This window comes from Pan troglodytes, chromosome 19 (genome assembly GCF_028858775.2).
Source record: "Pan troglodytes isolate AG18354 chromosome 19, NHGRI_mPanTro3-v2.0_pri, whole genome shotgun sequence".
In the NCBI taxonomy this organism is placed as follows: Eukaryota; Metazoa; Chordata; class Mammalia; order Primates; family Hominidae; genus Pan; species Pan troglodytes.
In genome coordinates this window covers 22,290,553-22,311,067 of record NC_072417.2, presented here as the reverse complement: position 1 = coordinate 22,311,067, position 20,515 = coordinate 22,290,553, and the positions used below count along the sequence as shown (strand labels likewise).

Genomic DNA, 20,515 nt, shown 5'->3' with positions numbered 1-20,515 from the left:
GCAATCACAGTGTGATACTGGAATGTGGACAGACAAATGTATCAATAGAATAGAACTGACAACCCAGAAATAAACCCTCACATTTACGGAAAATTTATTTTTGACAAGGGTGCTAAAACAATTCTACGTGGAAATAATGTTTTTTTTTTTTAAATGGTGCTGGAACAACTGAACATCTATGTGCAAAATAATGAAGGTGGACCCCCTACATCTCACACGATTATAAGAATTGATGGAAAATATGTCAAATACCTAAATGTAAGAGCCAAAACGATAAGACTCTTAGACAAACACATGGGAGTAAATCTCATGACCTTAAATTAGACAACAGTTTTTTCTTCTCCAAACTGGATTTTTTTTCTTTTAAAACAATTTTGTCTTTTGAATTTAATGAAGTATTACTAGCTGAAGGCAGCCTGACATGGTGAAAAGAATGTCAGACAGATGAAAGGGACACAGCCTGATTTAAAACCAAACACTGAACCTTTTTAAAGAAGAATAAGACATTTTATACACACACATGACACCAAAAGCACAAACCACCAAAGGAAAAATAGATACATTAGATTTTATCAAAATTAAAAACTTTTGTGCATCAAAGGACACTGGCAAGAAAGTTACAGAACTCACAGGATGAGAGAAAATACTGGCAAATTATCTGTTAAGGTCTAATATCCAGAGTATCCAGAAGATATAGAGAATTCCTATAATTCAATAAAAAGACAAATCAATTTTTTAAATCGGCAGAGGATTTGAATAAATATTTCTTCAAAGAAGATATATAAATGGCTCATATACACATAAAAATGTTGAATGTCTTAAATCATTAGGGAAATGTCCATCAAAAACTGCAGCGAGATACTACTTTACACTCACTGGGATGGCTACGAGAAGAGACAGACAACGACAGTGTTGACAAAGACCTGGAGAAATTGAAACCCTCAAACACTGCAGATGGAAGTGTAAAATGGAGCAGCCACTGTGGAAATCAGCCTGACAGGTCCTCAAAAAGTTAAACGTAAGAGTTGCCATATGATCTAGCAATTCTGCTAGGGATGCACCCTAGAATTAAAAACATGTCCACACAAAAAGTAGTACATGCATGTCCATAGCAGCATTATTCATAAAAGCCAAAATAAAGTAGAAACAACCACATGTCCACTAAGTGATGAATGGATGAACTGATACAGTGATTGCTCCATACAATGGAATATCACTCAGCCTTGCAAAGGAATGATCCATGCTGCAGCATGGGAGGACCTTAGAAACAACATGCTTCGTGAAAAGAAACTAGACACAAAAGGCCACATACTGTATGATTTGTTTATATGAAAGATCTAGAATAGGCAAATCCATAGGGACTCAAAGTAGATTAGTAGTTACCTGGGCCTGAGGGAAGACAGCACTGGGGAGTGATGGCTAATGGGTACCAGGTTTCTTTTTGGGATGATGAAAATGTTCTGGGGTTAGACAATGGTGATTGTTTGCTATACAACCTTGAGAATATACTAACCACCACTGAATTGTACACTTTATAATACTGCGTTGATGGTATGTGGATCAAGTCTCAATTTAACACAAAGAAGCATGTTGTACTATATAGAACACCAGGTGCCAGAAGACCAAACATGCTGGCAGATGGAAAAAAGAGGAGTGAAGATTCACTCTCCCTTGACCAAGATCAGAGTGAGTCAGTGGCGAGGCTGGGAGCCACACAGCTTGTCCTGCCTTGTGATCCCCCTCCTCTTCCTATTCCAGATGGTTTTTCAGTGCCATTAACTTGTTTTGTAACACTAATATGCAATAAGATGATGTTACAAAGAGAAAGAATGTGAGTGCCACATGACTGGTTAAGTATGGATTCTCAAACTAGGGCTTTAAATATCCTTCGTGATTTTTTTTGGCATGAAAACTTGTAAGACCACTGGTGGGCTCTGTACAAAGTCGGCTACCCCCTCATTCTATATCTTCCTCTGCCCACTTTCCTCCCAGCTATTAAAAATGAATGTAGGCTGGGCACAGCATCTCAAGCCTGTAATCTCAGCACTTTGGGAGGCCAAAGCAGAAGGAGAGCTTGAGCCCAGGAGTTTGAGACCAGCCTGGGTAACAAAGTGAGACCCTGTTTCTATTTTTCTTAAACACCAAAAATAATGACTGTAAGGCAATATGTAGCCAAACAACTTAGCAAAGTTTGTTATCTTTCCTCCAAAATTCTCTCACTCTCCAACCTTCCCTCTTTCCTGATAGCTCATCCATAGCCTTGAGCTCAGCATTACCTGTGAACTAGGAAGCTCTTCTCCAGCTGACATTAGGATCTTTGCATTTGTCCCTAATGAAATCAAAATATAGGGCCATTCGATATTATCCTATTTTCCTCCTGTTCTAAGGCATTCTTTTCTTGACTAAGGTTGTGCCTGGGCCATGGAGAGACTGAGTGGGAACTGGCTCAACGGCTCAAGTTTGAGGACTCTACAGCAACTCTTTTCCACAAACCAAATGATATGAATGTTTTTATTTATTTATATTTATGTTTCCACTTTTTAAAAGTCTTTTTGTAGAGATTGGGGTCTCACTTTGTTGCCCAGGCTGATCTTGAACTCCAGGGGCTCAAGCGATCTGCCTGTCTTGGCCTCCTAAAGTGCTGGGATTACAGGCATGAGCCAGCGCGCCCACCCTCGAGTGTTTTTAGATTCACAGTGGATGATCATTTCCATTTCTGGTTCAAGTCCTTCATTTTATACATTAAACTAAGGTGCACTGACTCCCAGTCCATCGCCTTTTTGGTATCTTTATGGGAGTAAAATGTGGCAAGCTTTTTTTCAGCCTCAAAGACTGTCTCAGAGTAAAAGTTTAAGAAGTACTGCTCTAAATCATTTTATTAAATATGCCTTATTAGATGAGGAAAACTGAAATATTTTTATACAAGCCTTTTGCTGTAGAACAATGGGACAGAATAAAGGTAGCTCACAAAATAAGGGAACATTTCTTGCCTGTTTTTTTTTTTTCCCTCCAAATTCTTCTGTACAGGTCCAGATAGATGGGCTATGTTTCCTTTCTATTAACTGAGGAGACAGAGATGAAAGGACTGGAGCATGTCATCACTGTCTTAAATGTACTGAAATTCTAACAGCTCTAGCTGAAAAAATGTCCAAAGCAGGCCGTGAAAATAAATTTAAATGACAAACTCCAAAATGATCTATGCAAGAATCCCAAGGCTGTCAGGGAAAACTGGTTCCAGGGAAGAAGGTAGTCAAAGAAATAAGCAGATGACCTAGATCCTCACCCAATATGCGCGATGTACTTGGGGAGAAAATAACCTCTTTCCTTTATTCATCTACATAGGTTCGTGAGCCACACATCTCCCCACACCAAGCTCCTCCATACAAGACCTCGGAATGCATCACGTAAATGCTTTTTCAGGGGCAAAATCTAGAGAATCTGAAACGGTGAGCCTTTTTCCTTTTCTTTTTTTTTTTTTTTTTTTTTGAGATGAAGTCTCACTCTGTTGCCCAGGCTGGAGTGCAGTGCAGTGGTGTGATCTTGGCTCACTGCAAACTCCACCTCCTGGAGTCAAGTGATTCTCCTGCCTCAGCCTTCAGAGTAGCTGGGATCATAGGTACCCGTCCCCATGCCTGGTTAATTTTTGTATTTTTAGTAGAGACAGGGTTTCACCATGTTGGCCAGGCTGGTCTCGAACTTCTGAGCTCAAGTGATCCACCCACCTTGGCCTCCCAAAGTGCTGGGATTACAGCATGTGCCACCATGCCCAGCTGTGAGCCTGTATCTTAATCAAAGTCCAGAGAATAACCTTGAAGAAGACTCCCTTGCAATGAGGAACAACAGAAGAAGCAAGGGACCTGGAATCTGGCAGACCTGGGTTTGAATTCTGGCTCTGTCACTTTCTGGTGAAGTGACTTGAGTAATGAACATGAGCCTTTCTGGGTAGCGTTTACAGCACAAAGCAATTTGAGGAATAAATGAAAGAGCACGTGTCTAGTGCCTAGCAATGCGCTGGACACAGTGCCGGTGCTCAGACATCATGTCACACCAGCACTGACCGGTGAGCATAAACCCTGGGGATGCCCAGAGCTGGTACAGCCAGGAGCTCCAGAAGCGTGGGATTCTCAGAGGGAAGTGGAACTCACTGCTCTACAGGTCCTGTTCAAGTTAGAAAGTAAGATACGATGCACACAAAGCCAAATTGTCATCATTCAGCTCCTATTACAGGGGAACTAAGAGCTGCACTGAAAATTACTTGCAAAGCTTGTAAGTGGTTCTGCCACTTATTAGCCGTGTGAACCTTAGCAAATTACCTAGCGTCTCTGAGTTTCAACTTCCTCATCTGCAAAATAGAAATGATAATAATAACCGCATCGCAAGAGTTGTTGGAAAAATGAAAATGAGGTATCATAGGAGGTAACATGTATGGAGCATTTACCATAGGCCAAGCACTGTTCTAAGAACTTCGGACATGTTATCTCACTTGTATAAGTACTTAGGTGCCTACAACATAAACAGCACCTGGTAAATTAAGTATTGAAAAAATGCTATAAGCTTCTGTGAGAAGAGAAGACAGCTTGTTACACAGGTGAAAAGAACAAGCTGCAGCTGAGAGAAGTGTAAGAGTTGCTAGGTGTGACAATCTCAAGACTTTTCAACCACTACAAATTTAAAAAGCCACCCTAAATCACCCTAAAGGACAGACTCGAGTTGTTCTTTTTGTCTTTAATGTTTGCGCCTCTCCGAATCAGAGAAGAAGCTGCCAGGATTCCAGTACATACCAAAACATGATGACAATACCCTCAACTGTGCAAACTTTTGTGCATCTACCGCTATGTAAAGGAAGCTGATGTCAGTAGACTGGGGGGAACAGTAAGGCATGTTTGTGACCGAAGCTCAATTTGCCATCACAGTGTGGCCACACCTACCTCACTAATATTCTAATAGTGGGATAAATAATTCAATAGGGATAAAGCCTGGATTTTCCTCTTATTCTCTCTTAGTGCTTACATTCTTGGCATGATATCGATGTGCCACAGACAAGCCAATATGTGAGTGTACTCTATCTGGATAAAGTATAGCCTTTCTACATTGCTAAGTCATCCAGTTTCTAAAATTATTGTTAGAACCAATGAAGTGACTAAGAGAATTTTAAAACATAAGCCATCAGTCTGGACCTGTGTATAGGAATGAAGGAGAAGCACTTTAAAGTCAGGGAAAAAATATAAACATACTTAACATTTAGGATTATCAACCATTGCTGCTTTTCCATAAACCATTTCATTCATGATTTCATCTGTAAGAGATATGATTATTGCCCCCATTCAGTGAGGGACTTTGATAGTTAGCCGCCTGGTCCTTCTTGCTTGGATGCCCTGCAAATAAATGTCCTCCTTTCCCCAATGCAAAACCTCGATATGGTTGTTTGACTTTACTGCGCTTGGGCCAGCAGAATCCAGTTAAGTCCACTAATAAGCTCTTGGCCTGTCTTTGAGATGGATTTCAGATTCAAAATAGACTGACCCTATCACCCTGCTAATTTGGCGAGTCAGTATTTGTCAATAACATAGAGGCTTCATTCAAGAGATTTACTGGGTTGTAACTATTGGAACCCAGGGATGATTTCAGGATTTTGTGGGGCCTGAGCCTTATCTAGTAAAAACATTAAAAAAATTATGACTACAAAAATTTCCAGGGGTCCTCCCAGGACCTTGGAAGGGCCTGTGCAAGTGAGAAGCCTGGAAGGTTAGGCTCTATTCAATTCATCATCGATCAACCACAGCTGGGGCCTCTTTTTTTGTTTTTTACAAACTTGTGTAATGCAGGGAAATATACTGTTTCAACTTACAAACACCACAAAATGGTGTCATATTGGTCATAAAATTACTGGCACCTTCCCTTGGCATCTTGCCTTTGGAAGGAAATGCAGTGGGCCTATATGTCACATATGCCAAATATGACTCTGCAGTGTAGCTTTGTTTACCAGGAAGATTTGACTCCAACGGAGCCCAGCCCCTAACATACACTTGGTGTGTTGAGACCCTTGTGCCAATCTTTGAAAGTAACTGTGACTTAGTTTGAAGGGTACAGCTCTATTCTGTTTATATGAAATGAGTGCTAGTTTCCAATATCAACTAGCTCTGATTTTTTCATCACCATGAAGCAAATGCCTTTTTCTGTTGTTTAAGATGAACACAGAAACTCAAGATAAGAAAGTTAGTGTCTCTCAAGTCTTTCTTAACCCAGCCCCCATTCCTGCTTTGTCCTCTCCTTGTCACCCTGCCGTACAGATCCCCACATGGCTCTCATATGTTTTCCCACCAGCATCCGCTTCCTCCTTGAGGAATGAAAGTCCCCTGGGGACAAAGTCCTCATCTTGGTGTGTCTTTGAGATGGATTTTGTAGCCCCAGCACTTAGTACAGTACCTGGCACAAATGGACATGGCACTCTGAATGTTTTTGAGTGAATTCATTAATTTTTATCCACTGTGATTCCAGTGTTTTCCTGGTGTTGCCTACATAATTGTAGTGAAGCTGGCTAGATGATGATGATGATTATTATTATTATTATTATTATTATTATTATTTGAGACAGAGTCTCACTCTGTCCCTCATGCTGGAGTGCAATGGTGCCATCTCGGCTCACTGCAACCTCCGCCTCCTGGTTTCAAGTGATTCTCCTGCCTCAGCCTCCTGAGTACTTAGGATTACAGTTGCCTGCCACCATGCCCAGCTAATTTTTGTATTTTTAGTAGAGACAGGTTTCACCATGTTGGTCAGGCTGGTCTTGAACTCCTGACCTCAGGTGATCCACCCACCTGAGCAAAGTGCTGGAATTACAGGCATGAGCCACCACTCCCGGCCACCAGATTTTTATGAGGGACTCCCAGTGGTATAAAGTGCTTAGTAAAGATGGTGAGTTTAAAACATTTGTATTGATGCTACCTAAACCTCTTCATGGAGGGACCTAATGAGCCTGTTCTCTGGTGTGAGGGCAAAAGAAAAACAGACCTTTAGTGTGCTTTTCCTAAGTTATGCATCAGCAAATTAATGAGGACAGAGGGGAGCATGTGCAGAAACTGCTGCTCTAGTCCAGACACATCCTGAATGCCTCCCTCTATCTCGAAATGAACTGTGTGAAACTAGATTTCTGAACCACAAGGCAGGTGGAAAGCCTTTTCTAAAGTCAGATGTAGAGGAGAATCTTCACCTTGAGTCCCCTTCAGGCCATTGAATATACCCACTCTGATTTGATGGGTATGTTATACAGAGAAATCATAGAATTTTTGCAATTATGGTAGAAGAGTAGTCAGGAAAGTATATGGAATTAAGATACAGCGATATATTTTCTTTACAAAAGTTTTTTTTTTGCGCAATAGCTTAACATAAACACCATCTTGGCCAGGCATGGTGGCTCACACCTGTAACCCCAGCACTTTGGGAAGCTGAGGTGGGCGGATCACCTGAGGTCACAGGAGTTCGAGACCAGCCTGGAGGGGAGGTTGTAGTATAGTGGCACAATCTCGGCTCACTGCAACTTCCACCTCCCGGGTTCAAGCCATTCTCGTGCCTCAGCCTCCCGATAGCTAGGATCACAGGCGCCCGCCACCATGACCTGCTAATTTTTGTATTTTTAGTAGAGATGAGGTTTCGCCATGTTGGCCAGGCTGGTCTCAAACTCCTGACCTCCAGTGATCCTCCCACCTTGGCCTCCCAAGGTGCTGGGATTACAGGCATGAGCCACCACTCTGGCCCTACAACTTTGGATTTGATTCCTGCTCATATGCAGAGTTTCTAACTGCTTAAATGTCTGCAACATTTAGCTGCAAGGAAGGAAGCTTAACACAAAGTCCTCCAGGGAGCAAAAAACTGCACCACCACGCCCAGCTAATTTTTTTGTATTTATAGTAGGGACAGGGTTTCACTATGTTGGCCAGGCTGGTGTTGAATTCCTGACCTCGGGTGATCCACCCACCTCGACTCCCAAAGTTCTGGGATTACAGGTCTGAGCCACCCCGCCCAGCAACAAGGCTAATTTGAGGGTCACTTCTTTGATGCCTTTTCTTGCCCATGCTATAGGTCAGAACTAGGACAAGCAGAGGTCATATATAAGCTGCGTAAGTCTCTTGGCCTCTTTGTACCTTAGCTTCCCCATTTGAGAAAAATGAATGGATCTTAAGACATGCTTTTCAGAGTTGATAATGGGCTTATACCCAGCTACCCAATAATTGTATGAGTTTTTGTAGATAAATAGTTGTTTACATGTATTCATCTTCTATTTCACTTACAACTTATGTAAAAACTGCATTTCGTGCCAGGCCTGAAATGTTCCAAAGCTGAGTTCTGTAATTACATTGCAACTAAGATTTCTAAACAAAAAAAGACACAAGCCAAAGGAAAAAAATAATTATTTCAGAACATTTATCATTTGCCATGATTCTAATTTATATAGGATGGAACATAACCTCAATCCTTTCTCTATGCACTAAGGAAATCTCACTGTGGAAGACACTGGCTTATGATTTATACTTTAACACTGCACACGTGGTGCATTAGATACAAAACAGTGAATGCTCAGTAAATACCTGTGTTAAGTGATCTTTATTTCTCTAGAACAGGATTTCACAACTTCAGTGCCATCAACATTTTGGACTATATAACTCTTTGCCATGGGCGTTTGTCTTATACCTTGAAGGATGTTTAGCAGCATCTCTGGCCTTTGCCCACCAGATGCCAGGAGAACACCCACAGTTTTGTCAACCAAAACTGTCTCCGGACATTACCAAATGCCACCTGAGTGCAAAATCACACAGCTGAGAACCACTGCTCTCTGATGATTCACTAAGATTTGTGTAATAATTCTCACAATAATCCTTGCTAGAGACAAAAAGGATTTGCTGTATAATTTTAGTAGCTTTCTACTGGTAAAATTTTAATTATATTTCAAGAATAGCAAAGAGGTTTATAATTAAGTTTTATAAAAATTCCAAATGTAATCAAGTTATATTTGTAACTTACATAAACTTCAAAAATGGTAGTGGTTCAAATGTATGTCTTTCAATAGACTGTATTTTATTGCAGGATAAATCTCTAGGAAAAGGAAAAGGAAAATATTGCCTTGATTAGTTATTAAATGTTGATTGGTATGAATAACAGCAAGAGTTTAGAATAATATTGAATACATATTTTTTATCTCAACTCTAAACGTTTGGACTTGTATTTGAACTTTCCAGAGCCCCTAACCCTACCCATACCTCTCCTAGAGTCTCACCTTCATGGTTTTAATAAATATACAACATAATAGACTTTGGAATTAATTTCTCCTGAGAGCAGTAGACTTGATTAGATGCCCTTTTGTAGTGTCATCAAATCTTAGATTATGAGCTCAAAGATTTTATCTCTATATATACAATTTCTAATATTAAAAAAAATAGTCGGGCCGGGTGCGGTGGCTCAGGCCTGTAATCCAGCACTTTCGGAGGCCGAGGCTGGCAGATCCTGAGGTCAGGATATCGAGACCATCCTGGCTAACACGGTGAAACCCCGTCTCTACAAAAAAAAATAGAAACAATTAGCCAGGCCTGGTGGCACCTGCTTGTAGTCCTAGCCGCTCAGGAGGCTGAGGCAGGAGAATGGCATGAACCCAGGAAGCGGACCTTGCAGTGAGCCGAGATTGCACCACTGCACTCCAGCCTGGGCGACAGAGCGAGACTCCATCTCAAACAAACCAACAAACAAACAAACAAACAAAGTCTCACATTTCTACACCTTCTTAGTTTAGGTCTGTTTTCCTAAGCCAGTTCAATATCAGAAGAAATAAAAGACATCCTTTCACATCATTTGAAAGGAAGCTACCCCTTTACCTAATACATAACTTTGAACTAATTCAAATCATATTAATAGAATTAATTTCTATCATATTAATAGAAATTCATTTTTGGTTTTATATTGCTTTAATATTTCATAAAAGAAATTTCTTCAGTTATACAGTGATGGAGTTTGTCCCTCCCTCTTTACCTGGATGGTGTAACGTTGTCTGGCTGATGTCTCCATCTCTAGTCTCTCCCTTCCTAAACTATCCTGCACACAGTCATCATATAAACTCTCCAGAAGTGGCTTGCAAAGACCAGCATCTCCTGGGAAGTTACTGAAGATGCAAATTCTTGGTCCCACTCTAGACCAACTGAATCAGTAACTACGAGGGTGGAGTCCAGAACTGAGTTCTAACGTGCCCTCTCAACGACTGTGATGCAGATCTACCTTACAGCACTGCTGTGGTAACATGGTTACCATGGTTACCATGAGGAGCCATGTTGGCTCCTCAGCTTGGCATTCAAAGCCCTAGAAGATCTGGCTCCATTTTCCTACTCTCCCTTCTTGTACTCTATGGGTACTCATGGCATTCCTTGAATACTTTCCTGTGTTTTGCCCTCCCATTTTCCTTTTGCAAGTTTAGAGTATTTTCCCCAAGATGTCTGTCTGATGTTACACAATGGCCCTTCAAAGTCCTATTCAAATGGCATTGTTCTAGTAACATCCTCCTGGGTCCAAATTGAAGGCATTTTTTCCTCTTCTATGTTCCAGAAACAATTTATCCCTCCTAGTGCCCACATCCATTTCTTCTTCTTAATGTAGTTATTTTTTATCCCATTTCTTCTGAGCATAAACAGGTCCCTGAAAGCATGGACTAGGTCTTGCTCATCTGCATTGCCCACCATGTTTAAAACTGACACATGGAAATAAAGCAAACTCAAATATTTGTAAAATAAATGAATAGCTGGGGGAGTGAGTAGAAGGAAAATAACTATTTTAAAGGAAATGTAGTTTTATTATTTCATGGTCTCTGTAGCACTTTGGCATCCACCTGAGGGTCTTTACACCCACTTTCCTTAAGCCTTCTATATTTGAGAGAATCTGTTTGCAAAAGAGCATCACTAATGAGCTTAATAAGGATTAATGACATACACACCTCTATGGACAAAGGGTAAGAATCAAGCATTCATAGCAATGAACATAGTATCTTCTTGTCTCTAAACAGACAGAAATACAGGGATCCCTTTCTTGGTAACAGGGCTGGGGCGATCGTTATTTTGTAATTAGTGAAGAGTTAGGGGTATTTCTGATGTGCTTCTTAGTGTAAACATTTCTAGCTCTACCACTTAACCATCATTTTAAACATGTTTTAATACAACAATTCCTGAAATGAAATCCTTAATACCAGTCTATTCTCTTGGTAGCTTAATATTCTCGATAATATTATTGATATAATTCAGCTGGTTTTTAATATTTAAATGTTAATTTAATTCCGATTAAATTACCAAAAATTCTGGAATAATGATGTTCAAATGAATGCAGGTGGTCTCCATTTTCTTCTCCTTTAGGCAACAATCTGAAGTTAACTTTAGTTCCTTTCATCCTACTAAACCAACTTTTTGAAATTTTTTTTGTGAAGGTCAGACAGTAAATATTTTAGGCTTTGTGGGCCACATATGATCTCTCTCGCACATTTTTCTTTGTTTCTTTTCTTTTTCTTTCACAGTCCTTTAAAAATGCAAAAACCATTCTTAACTTAATGGGCTATTTAAAAATAGACCATAGATTAGACTGGATCTATTGGCTGTAGACTGAATAGAAAAAGAATGATATGTGAACCCTTATAAAACAAGGTTCATATGGGTGTCAGTCACTGCTCAGATTTTCTTACCATGTGAAATGTTTTTGTCTGTATTTTGTCTATATAACTTAAAAACTGAAAATGCACAGGAGGTAGCTAGTGCTAGAGATGGGCTGAGACCCTATACAAACTTACAGAATTGCAGAATTTTATTGCTCAAAGAAATCTGAGAGATTATCTAATTTGAACCCCTTATTCATTTTACAGATAATATGACTAAAAACTCATAAATATAATTAACTAACTTACAAATACTGGAGGGATAGCAGGCCTTCAAATGAATCCTTGTGTAATTCAGTCAAGTTATTTTCTCTGAGAATTCTGGAAAATGAAGAAGTTATTTCTAGATTAAAATGCAAACTACAACTATTTGCTACACAGGACTGTCTCCTGCATGTGGAGGAAAGCTGGGTCATGGTCACTTCAAGATGGTAGGATCTGCTCTGCTTTCATTCAAACCTTTTCTTACATTTTCCTTTTTGTGTCCATCTCTCTCCACCACCACCACAAACACACACACACACACACACACACACACACACACACTCAAGCACACCCCTACCCACTCTTCCCACCAAATTGTATTATTTCATGCCTCCTCTCTAGATCACAAAATCCCTTTTAGAATCCAACTCTGGGTGGCACCAAGATCAGCAGAACCTCCATTTCCTCCTCTCTTTTCCCAAACCTTATTATGAAAGCCCCACATGGAACCATGTCAGGGCTGCAAGTGAAGCCATTCAACCTTTTCCCCCCCATCAAAAAAATTGGAGAACTATAATGTGCATAAAGTGCACATAACATAAATGTTGTTTATATTTAATTTAATTTTTGAGACAGGGTCTCACTCTGTTCCCAGACTGGTCTCAAACTCCTGGCTCGAGTGATCCTCCTGTCTCTGCTTCCCAAAGTGCTGTGACTGCAGACATGAGCCACCTCACCTGGCCAAATATTCAGTTTAATAATTATAAAGCAGATACCCATGTAAACATCATTACAAAAGATCTTTGCTAGCATGCCAGAAGCCCCAGTGTGCCCCTTTCCAATCATATCCCTCTCTCTAACCCTAATAGGTAACCACTATCCTGACCTTTGTAATAATTTTCTTGTTTTTAAAATGTAGTTCTGGCCTGGCGTGGTGGCTCATGCCTGTAATCCCAGCACTCCGGAAAGCCAAGGTGGGTGAATCACCCACGGTCATGAGTTTCAGACCAGCCTGGCCAACATGGTGAAACCCTGTCTCTACTAAAAATATATAAATTAGCTGGGTGTGATGGAGGGCACCTGTAATTCCAGCTACCCAGGAGGCTGAGGCAGGAGAATCGCTTGAACCCGGGAGGTGGGGTTGCAGTGAGCCAAGATCGCACCACTGCACTCCAGCCTGGGCAACAAGAACAAAATTCCATCTGAAAAAATAAAGCAATTCTCCTGCCTCAGCTTCCCAAGTAGATAGGATTACAGGCACCCACCACCATGCCTGGCTACTTTTTGTATTTTTAGTAGAGACGGGGTTCCGCCCTATCGGCCAGGCTGGTCTCAAACTCCTGACCTCAGGTGATCCGCCTACCTCCCAAGGTGCTGGGATTAAAGGCGTGAGCCACCGCGCCTAGCATATGTTTATTTTTAATTTAGAACTCATCATGGCTTGTCTATATACATTGGAATAATGATGTGACACACAAACTGTTGTGAAAAATGTCAGTTACTTTGAATGTAAGCATTTTTTCCAAAATCACTTATGTGTCTAAACCAATTCCTTCTATAAATCAGTAAGAAAATGATAAAACAATTCAACAGGAAAATGAACAAAGGCCAGAAAACTCAGAGAAGAAACACAAATGTTCAATCAACATATAAAGATGTTTAATTAAATTCATGAGTAATCAGAAAAATTCACATTTAGATGGAATCCCTTTTATTCATCCAAAACTTCAGCAAAAAGTTGGAGAATACCCAGCGGTGAAAAGGTGTCGGGAAATGAATGCTGTCATATTCTGCTGACAATAGAGTAAGTTGGCACAAAATTTTTGAAGGCAATTAAAATTTTATATCTACATAGTCTTCACCCCAACAATTCCATTTCCAGATATCTATGCTACAGGAATACTTGCACATGTTCACAAAGAAGCATGTACAGGGATTTCATTGCAGCAATGCATGTAACAAGAAAACTAAGCAGAATCTAAACATTCATCAATGGGGGAATTATTAAATAAACCATGATGCATCCATACTATGGATTATGCAGGAGTTTAAATGAATGGGGTGACCCTCTAAGTACTGGGAAGGAAAGAAATCTAAGGCATATCATGAAGTGAAAGAATCAAGTTGCAAGATGTTACCCTTTATGTGAAGAAAAAATTTTAAAACCACAAATCTATTTTGCTTTATGTAAATATGTATGTAAGTAAATGAGGAAGAGTCTGGAAGCATGTATACTAAATGCAGAGTAGCATTACTTCAGGGATGAGGGAGTAGGGCACAAGGAGAGTTTTTGTTATATCTGTTATTGCATTTTTATACATTAAAAATGGAATCATGGGCTGCGGGTGGTGGCTCATGCCTGTAATATGAACACTCTAAGAGGCCAAGGTGGGAGGATCACTTGAGCCCAGGAGTTCAAGACCAGCCTAAGCCGCATAGGAAGACCCTGTCTCTACAAAAAATACGAAATTAGGTGGGTGTGGTGGCATGCACCTGTGGTCCCAGCTACTGGGGAGGCTGAGGTGAGAGGATCACTTGGGCCTGGGAGGTGAAGGCTGCAGTGAGCTGTGATTGTGCCACTGCACTGCAGCCCAGAGGACAAAGTAAGACCCTGTCTCTGAAAAAAAAAAAAAAAAAAAAAAAAAAAAGAGAACAAAAAGGAATATAACCATGTATTATTTGTATGATAAAAAATAAATTTAAATTGCCTCTTATTTTAAAGAGAGCCTACCAAATTTAATTTTAAAATAACCATACGATTGCAATCAACAGTGGTTGATTTGGGGCATGGAGGAGAAATATCTTTCCTCAGAGGTACCGACTTCAAAATTCTGGACCAAGAAGGATCTTACAATGCAGTTAGCTTTTTGTCATATTTGGAGAGAATATACTCACAGTTTCTCGGTCCAACTGTATGCTTTCCATACATTTCCATCAATGTAAGAAATATAGTTTCCTTGGAAATTTCTGTGAAAAAACACAGTTTATATCCTTGAATAGGTAGGAAAACAATGAACACGATAAGTAAAAGAATCATTGCAACCTTGTTGGGGATATTCAGAAACAGAAAATAACACCTGCTTTCTCATTTCCAGAGCTATCAGCTTCCCAGTTTGCACAATTCATCAAGAAATTATGCGGGGTCACTGGCACAAATGATGAGGCATCTCCTGGGAGCTTAACTTCTTATCCATCCCATCTCTTGGACAGATGATGCCAGTTAATTACTTTGAATGTAAGTATTTTATCTAAAAGCACTTATGTGTCTAAACAGACTTCTACAAATCAGTACCAAAATGGTAAATAATTCCACAGAAATATGGGCAAAAGCTTATCATTATCAACAAATGAGAAGAAAGAAACCCTATGCCAGGTAACACCAAAGCTTTGGCCCAGTGCCCTCTGTTGAAACATCCTAGGCTTTTTCTTTCCACTCCTATTACAACTGATCTGATTTGGCCCCTTCACACTTCACTCCTAGATTTTGCTAGACCTTTCTATTTTGTCTCCCTGAATTAAGCTTTTCCTTTTGGACACTTTACATATGGATTCTAAAACAATCCTCTGCATGTCTACACTTGCACATAATGCAAAAAACAAAATAAAATAAAATAATCTTCCTGTTTTAATCATTTAATCTCTCTTGCTTGGAAACTTTCAATGGCTTTCCATACCTCATTGTGTAACTTTCAAACTCCTATAGCTGATAATCACGGTTTTACAGAATTGTATCTTCATTGCTCCCTCACCTAATTCTTTGTAGCCACGTTGGTCTACTAAATTCCAACCATACCTGTAGCCATGCGTTTGCCTAGACTGTACTCCCATTTTTTTTCTATATAACAAATTATAGCTACTCTTTAAGACCCAAGTAAAGTTTTAGCTTACCCATGTAGCATCTCCACACCTCAAGGATCACAGATTCTGGCAAATTCTAGCACCAATGGTCTGCATTATCTTTTAGTACTTAATTATATATACCTCCCTTTTTATGCCTATTCTCTTTCTTCCTTTTTTTTTTTTTTTTTTTTTTTTTTTGAGATGGAGTCTCGCTCTGTCACCCAGGCTGGAGTGCAGTGGTGCAATCTCGGCTCACTGCAAGCTCTGCCTCCCAGGTTCATGCCATTCTCCTGCCTCAGCCTCCCGAGTAGCTGGGACTCCAGGAACCCACCACCATGCCTGGCTAATTTTTTTCTGTATTTTTAGTAGAGATGGGGTTTCACCATGTTAGCCAGGATGGTCTTGATCTCCTGACCTCGTGATCCGCCCGCCTCGGCCTCCCAAAGTGCTGGGATTACAGGCATGAGCCACCACACCCAGCCTCTTCCCTCCTATCATTTTTGTGTTCTGGAGACAGTAGCATACTTGGCCCTGGGTTTGACATAAAACTAGTTCTACATATAGAAAGCTAGGGACAAAGATGAGTTCTGGACAAAACTAAAGGACTGAATAATCATGTGAACAGCCAACTCTCCTACATATGCTAGGCACTGATGAAGTGTTTCATATATTCACTCACCTAAATTTCACAACAATCCTATGAAATGCTAACTAGCATAATCCCCAGTTTAAAGGTGAGGAAATTGAGTCACAGGCAGAATCACTTGCTCTGGGTCACCAAGCTAATAAATAGATCTGGGTTCAAACCCAGGCAGCCTGGCTCCGGAATCAACTCTTAACCACTTAGAGCATCATCACTGAGATCGGGAGAGGGACAGGCTGCTGTAAAGAGGGTGAAGCAAAAAGGGGAGGAGAGCAGCGGTTAAGCAATGATGTGATGGGGCTAAATAAAAATGGATACGAAAATGAGTAAAAGACCAGAGTAAAAGGAAAAGACTGGAGAAGGGGCCTAACATTAAAGGAGAATGAGGAGAAGGGAGAGTTGACAAGCAAAGGTGAAAGCAGAAAGTCAGTTGTCCATATGGCTTGGGGAGATAAAGAAGGCCCAGGAAGGCCTCCAGGAAAAGGCTGCCATGTCAGGCAGGACACAGAGGACAATTGAGGAAAGGTGATTCTTACAAGATGGTGAAGGTGCCATTGTGGGTGTTGGGCTCTGGCACAGGCACTTGGCGGAGCCTCTGCTCTGGGTTGAGATCAATACATGACAACATCTCATCTCCGCAGGTACAGAGCTCACATATGTTGGTGCTTGTGGAGGCCTTCTGTTCCTCTGGTGCAGTTAAAGCCTTATCTTGGATGTAACTTTCAGACTGCACCAATGAATCCTGAGTAGGTTCTAGCTCAGTAGGTGGACCTGTAACTTCAGTCAGTTTTCGATGCAGGGTCTGAAGCTGATCTGGATGAGGAGCTGTAGTCTTCTCCAGGGCTGTAGAATGTCCAATCTCTGTAGTGGGCTCTGGAGTTATGGCAAGCCCTAGGTCTGGAGGCTGAGTTGAGGTCTCCTCCGTGGTTGGAGACGATTTAATCTCTGTAGTAGGTTTTGTAGTTATGGTAAGCTCCAGGTCCAGAGGTTGAACGGTGGCTTGAGTCAGGTGTGAATGCTGAGCCTGACCCTTGTCTGAAGGTGGAAGTGTCACCTCAGGGTGTTCTGGAGGAGGAGCTGTAGTCATCAGGGCTGTAGAAGGTTCAACCTCTGTCATGGATTTTGGAGTGATGGTAAACCCCAGGTCCAAAGGTTGAACTGTGGCTCGAGTCAGGTGTGAATGCTGAGTCTGAACCTGGTCTGGATGTGGAAGTGTCACCTCAGGATGCTTTGGAGAAACTATAGTCCTCTTCGGGGATGTAGAATGTCCGACCTCCGTAGTGGGTTCTGGAGTGATGGTAAGTTCCAGGTCCAAAAGTTGAACTGTAACGCTGGGTGACACTGGATGCTGAGCTTGATCCTGACCTGGTGTTGGATTTGTTAACCCTTGATATACTCGAAGTTGGAGTACAACTTTCTTAGGAGGCTGAGTTGGGGTCTCCTTCATGGTTGGAGAAAGTTCAACCTCTGTCATGGATTCTGGAGTGATGGTAAACTCCAGATCCAAAGGTTGAACTGCGGCTTGAGTCAGGTGTGAATGCTCTGGAGGTTGAGCTACAACTACATTAGGGAACTCTGGAATCTGAGCTGGGGCCTCCTGATGGGTTAGGGAAGACTCACCCTCCTCAGCGGTCTGTGGATGCTCAGCTGCAGCCTCCTGCTGGGTTGGAGAGGGGTTCTCATTATTAATAGGTTCCGGAGATTGAAATGAAGTCTCCTGTTGAACTGCTAAAGGTCCAGCCTCTTCCGATGACTCTGGAAGCAGAGGTGGGCCCCCGTGCTGGATGGCGGGAGGTTCTACATCATTACCTGACCCTGAGAGCTGAGCTGTAGCCTCCTGGTGGACTAGAGAAGTTCCCACCTCTGCACTAGGCTCTGCTGCTATGGTGAGCTGCACGTCTGGAGGCTTCACAGAGACACTGGGTGAATCTAAATGACGAGTTTGATGGTGACCTGGAGGTGAAACTGTGACTTCATGATGTTCTGGAGGCTGACCTGGGGTCTCCTGCTGGGTCGGAGAAGATTCGACCTCCCCAGAAGACTCAGAAGGCTGAACTGGCTGCTGCTGCTCACTGATGGAAAGTTCATGCTCCACAGGAGGAACTGGAGGCTCAATTGGGGCCTCCTGTTGGGTTGCAGAAGGTTCCACCTCTTCTAGAAACTGAATTGCGGCCTCCTGCTGGGCTTGGGAAGATTCTGTCTCATTGGTAGGCTCTGAAGTTATGGTAACCTCCACATCTGCAGGTTTAACTGTAATGTTGGGCGAGTGATAATGAGCTCGATCCTCACCTGGAGGTTGAACTGTCACCTCATGATTCGGTAGAGTTAGACTCTCCATAGAGGACTCTGGAGGCAGAGCTGGGGCCTCCTGCTGCATTGAAGAAGGTTCTTCCTCCTCAGGGAGCTGTGGAAGCTGTGCTGGGGCTTCTTGCTGGAGTGAAGACGACTGGATGTCTTCAAGGGTCTCTGGATTTTGAGTTTCAGGCTCTAGATGGAATTGAGAAGGTCCAACTTGCTCAGAGGGCCCTGGAGGCTCATCTGACTTCACCCGGAGTTCTGGAGGCAGGCTACCGGGATACGGTGTATCCATACTGGAATATTCATCCTGCAAAGTCTGTTTCTGACTCTGAGGTGTGGATAATTGGCGTGTAATTCCAATAATCCCAGCAAGGCTCCAACGCTGACCTGGATCTTTCTTCAGCTGTGAAGCCAAGAACTGCTCTGGCTCCAGGGGCAGCTCTCCAGCTGAATCCCAGGTGTCCAGGAATGGAACCAAATTTTCAGTCGATTCCTGGGGTGGAGCTGGCATCTCTGAGGAAGCAGAGGCCCCAGGTGATCAAAGTCCCACGGGTCTGCCGGGAGAGTAGGCGCATGGGGAGATTCCCATGGGAAATGGGAGGAGTGGGAAGACCAGGGCTCAGGCGGCCCCAGAGGGTTAGAGGTGAGCTGGAGCGGGTCCCTGACCCACTCCAGAGGCTGAGCCTCCTTGACTAGTAGCCACAATAGTTGCCACATAAGGAGGGGCCATGGTCCCCAGAAACGCAGCCGGGACATGACACATGCTAGTGCCGGGCACTGAGCAGAAGACATTCTGGCAGCTCCGAGACGCTCGTGCCCCTTATAAGCGTGAGCCTCGCCCTGTCTTTATGACACCTTTATTTATGCCACAGATCTGCTCCATGTCACCAGGGCACTCTTATGTCACAATCCCGCCCAAGCACGCCTTCCCATCCTGCCCTGCCGGAACCCCCCTCTCCTCCCCTTGGTGAGGAAGGATTTGGGCCTCAGACCCTGGTGGTCCCAGGACTCCAGCGCCTGCTGTGGTGGGGTAGGGTGGGGTGGGGGCGTGGCAGAGCTTCCCAAGGAAGTCACCGGACCTCGCCTCAGGATATTCAGAAGTGCTAGTTCAGTTCTGGCAGCCTTCCTCCTTTAAGGTGAAATCCGAGAACACTCTTCCTTCCAGGGAGAGCAACTGACCTGCAAAATGGGCGCCAGGATGCACATTACAGTCATTTATTCCAAAGTGTTGCCATTTTTGCTAAACTGTCGCATGTTTGATAATTAATTCACCACCCTATTAGGTACGGGCTGCCAGGGAATAAGCGAGGACTCCAAATTTTCTGTAGGAGGGGTGTTGGGAGTTGGCAATTCAGTCTGGGAGAGAAGGTTTTAATCCGAGTGAAGAGCCCTTTGCACTAGCCTGGGAGGAGGCTGAACTGTCATCCTGCCTTGACTCAACACAGCCATTACCCTAGAAGTTACAGCACTTCTAGGGTCACCTGTGTTCAGAGATCTACCCTGTGTGCACACATGGAGAAGAGGCTTAGGTTGTTAAAGTCAGCATGTTAAATAATTTCCTGAAATGCGACTATAACTAGAACCCAGCTGATTTCCCCCACAGCCGTTCTTACCTATTTTATTACTGTCTGGCATAATTACCAGCATGTAAACTCCAAGAAGGTGCTTCATCTTCTTCCAGTGTCTGGCATAGGCATAGGGTGCATAGCGATGGCTTTAAAATTGAAGGGGGGCCGGGTGTGGTGGCTCACACCCATAATCCCAGAACTTTGGGAGGCCAAGGTGGGGGGATCACTGAGGTCAGAAGTTCGAGACCAGCCTGACCAACATGGTGAAACTCCGTCTCTACTAAAAAT

The 20,515-nt window shown here is 42.5% G+C and overlaps 1 protein-coding gene across 1 annotated transcript in view; it reads right to left on the bottom strand.

The window, feature by feature from the left end:
* The window catches only part of LOC129137744 (leucine-rich repeat-containing protein 37A3-like), a 38,590-nt gene extending 19,016 nt beyond the window's left edge, over nucleotides 1-19,574 (bottom strand). The window contains 6 exon segments of the mRNA XM_063798417.1: nucleotides 8,289-8,369; nucleotides 9,019-9,090; nucleotides 11,924-11,995; nucleotides 14,774-14,845; nucleotides 16,898-19,184; nucleotides 19,187-19,574. Of these exon segments, the coding sequence (XP_063654487.1) occupies nucleotides 8,289-8,369; nucleotides 9,019-9,090; nucleotides 11,924-11,995; nucleotides 14,774-14,845; nucleotides 16,898-19,184; nucleotides 19,187-19,451 (2,849 nt within the window). The 5' untranslated portion in view covers nucleotides 19,452-19,574.
* Nucleotides 19,575-20,515: the final 941 nt, after the last annotated feature.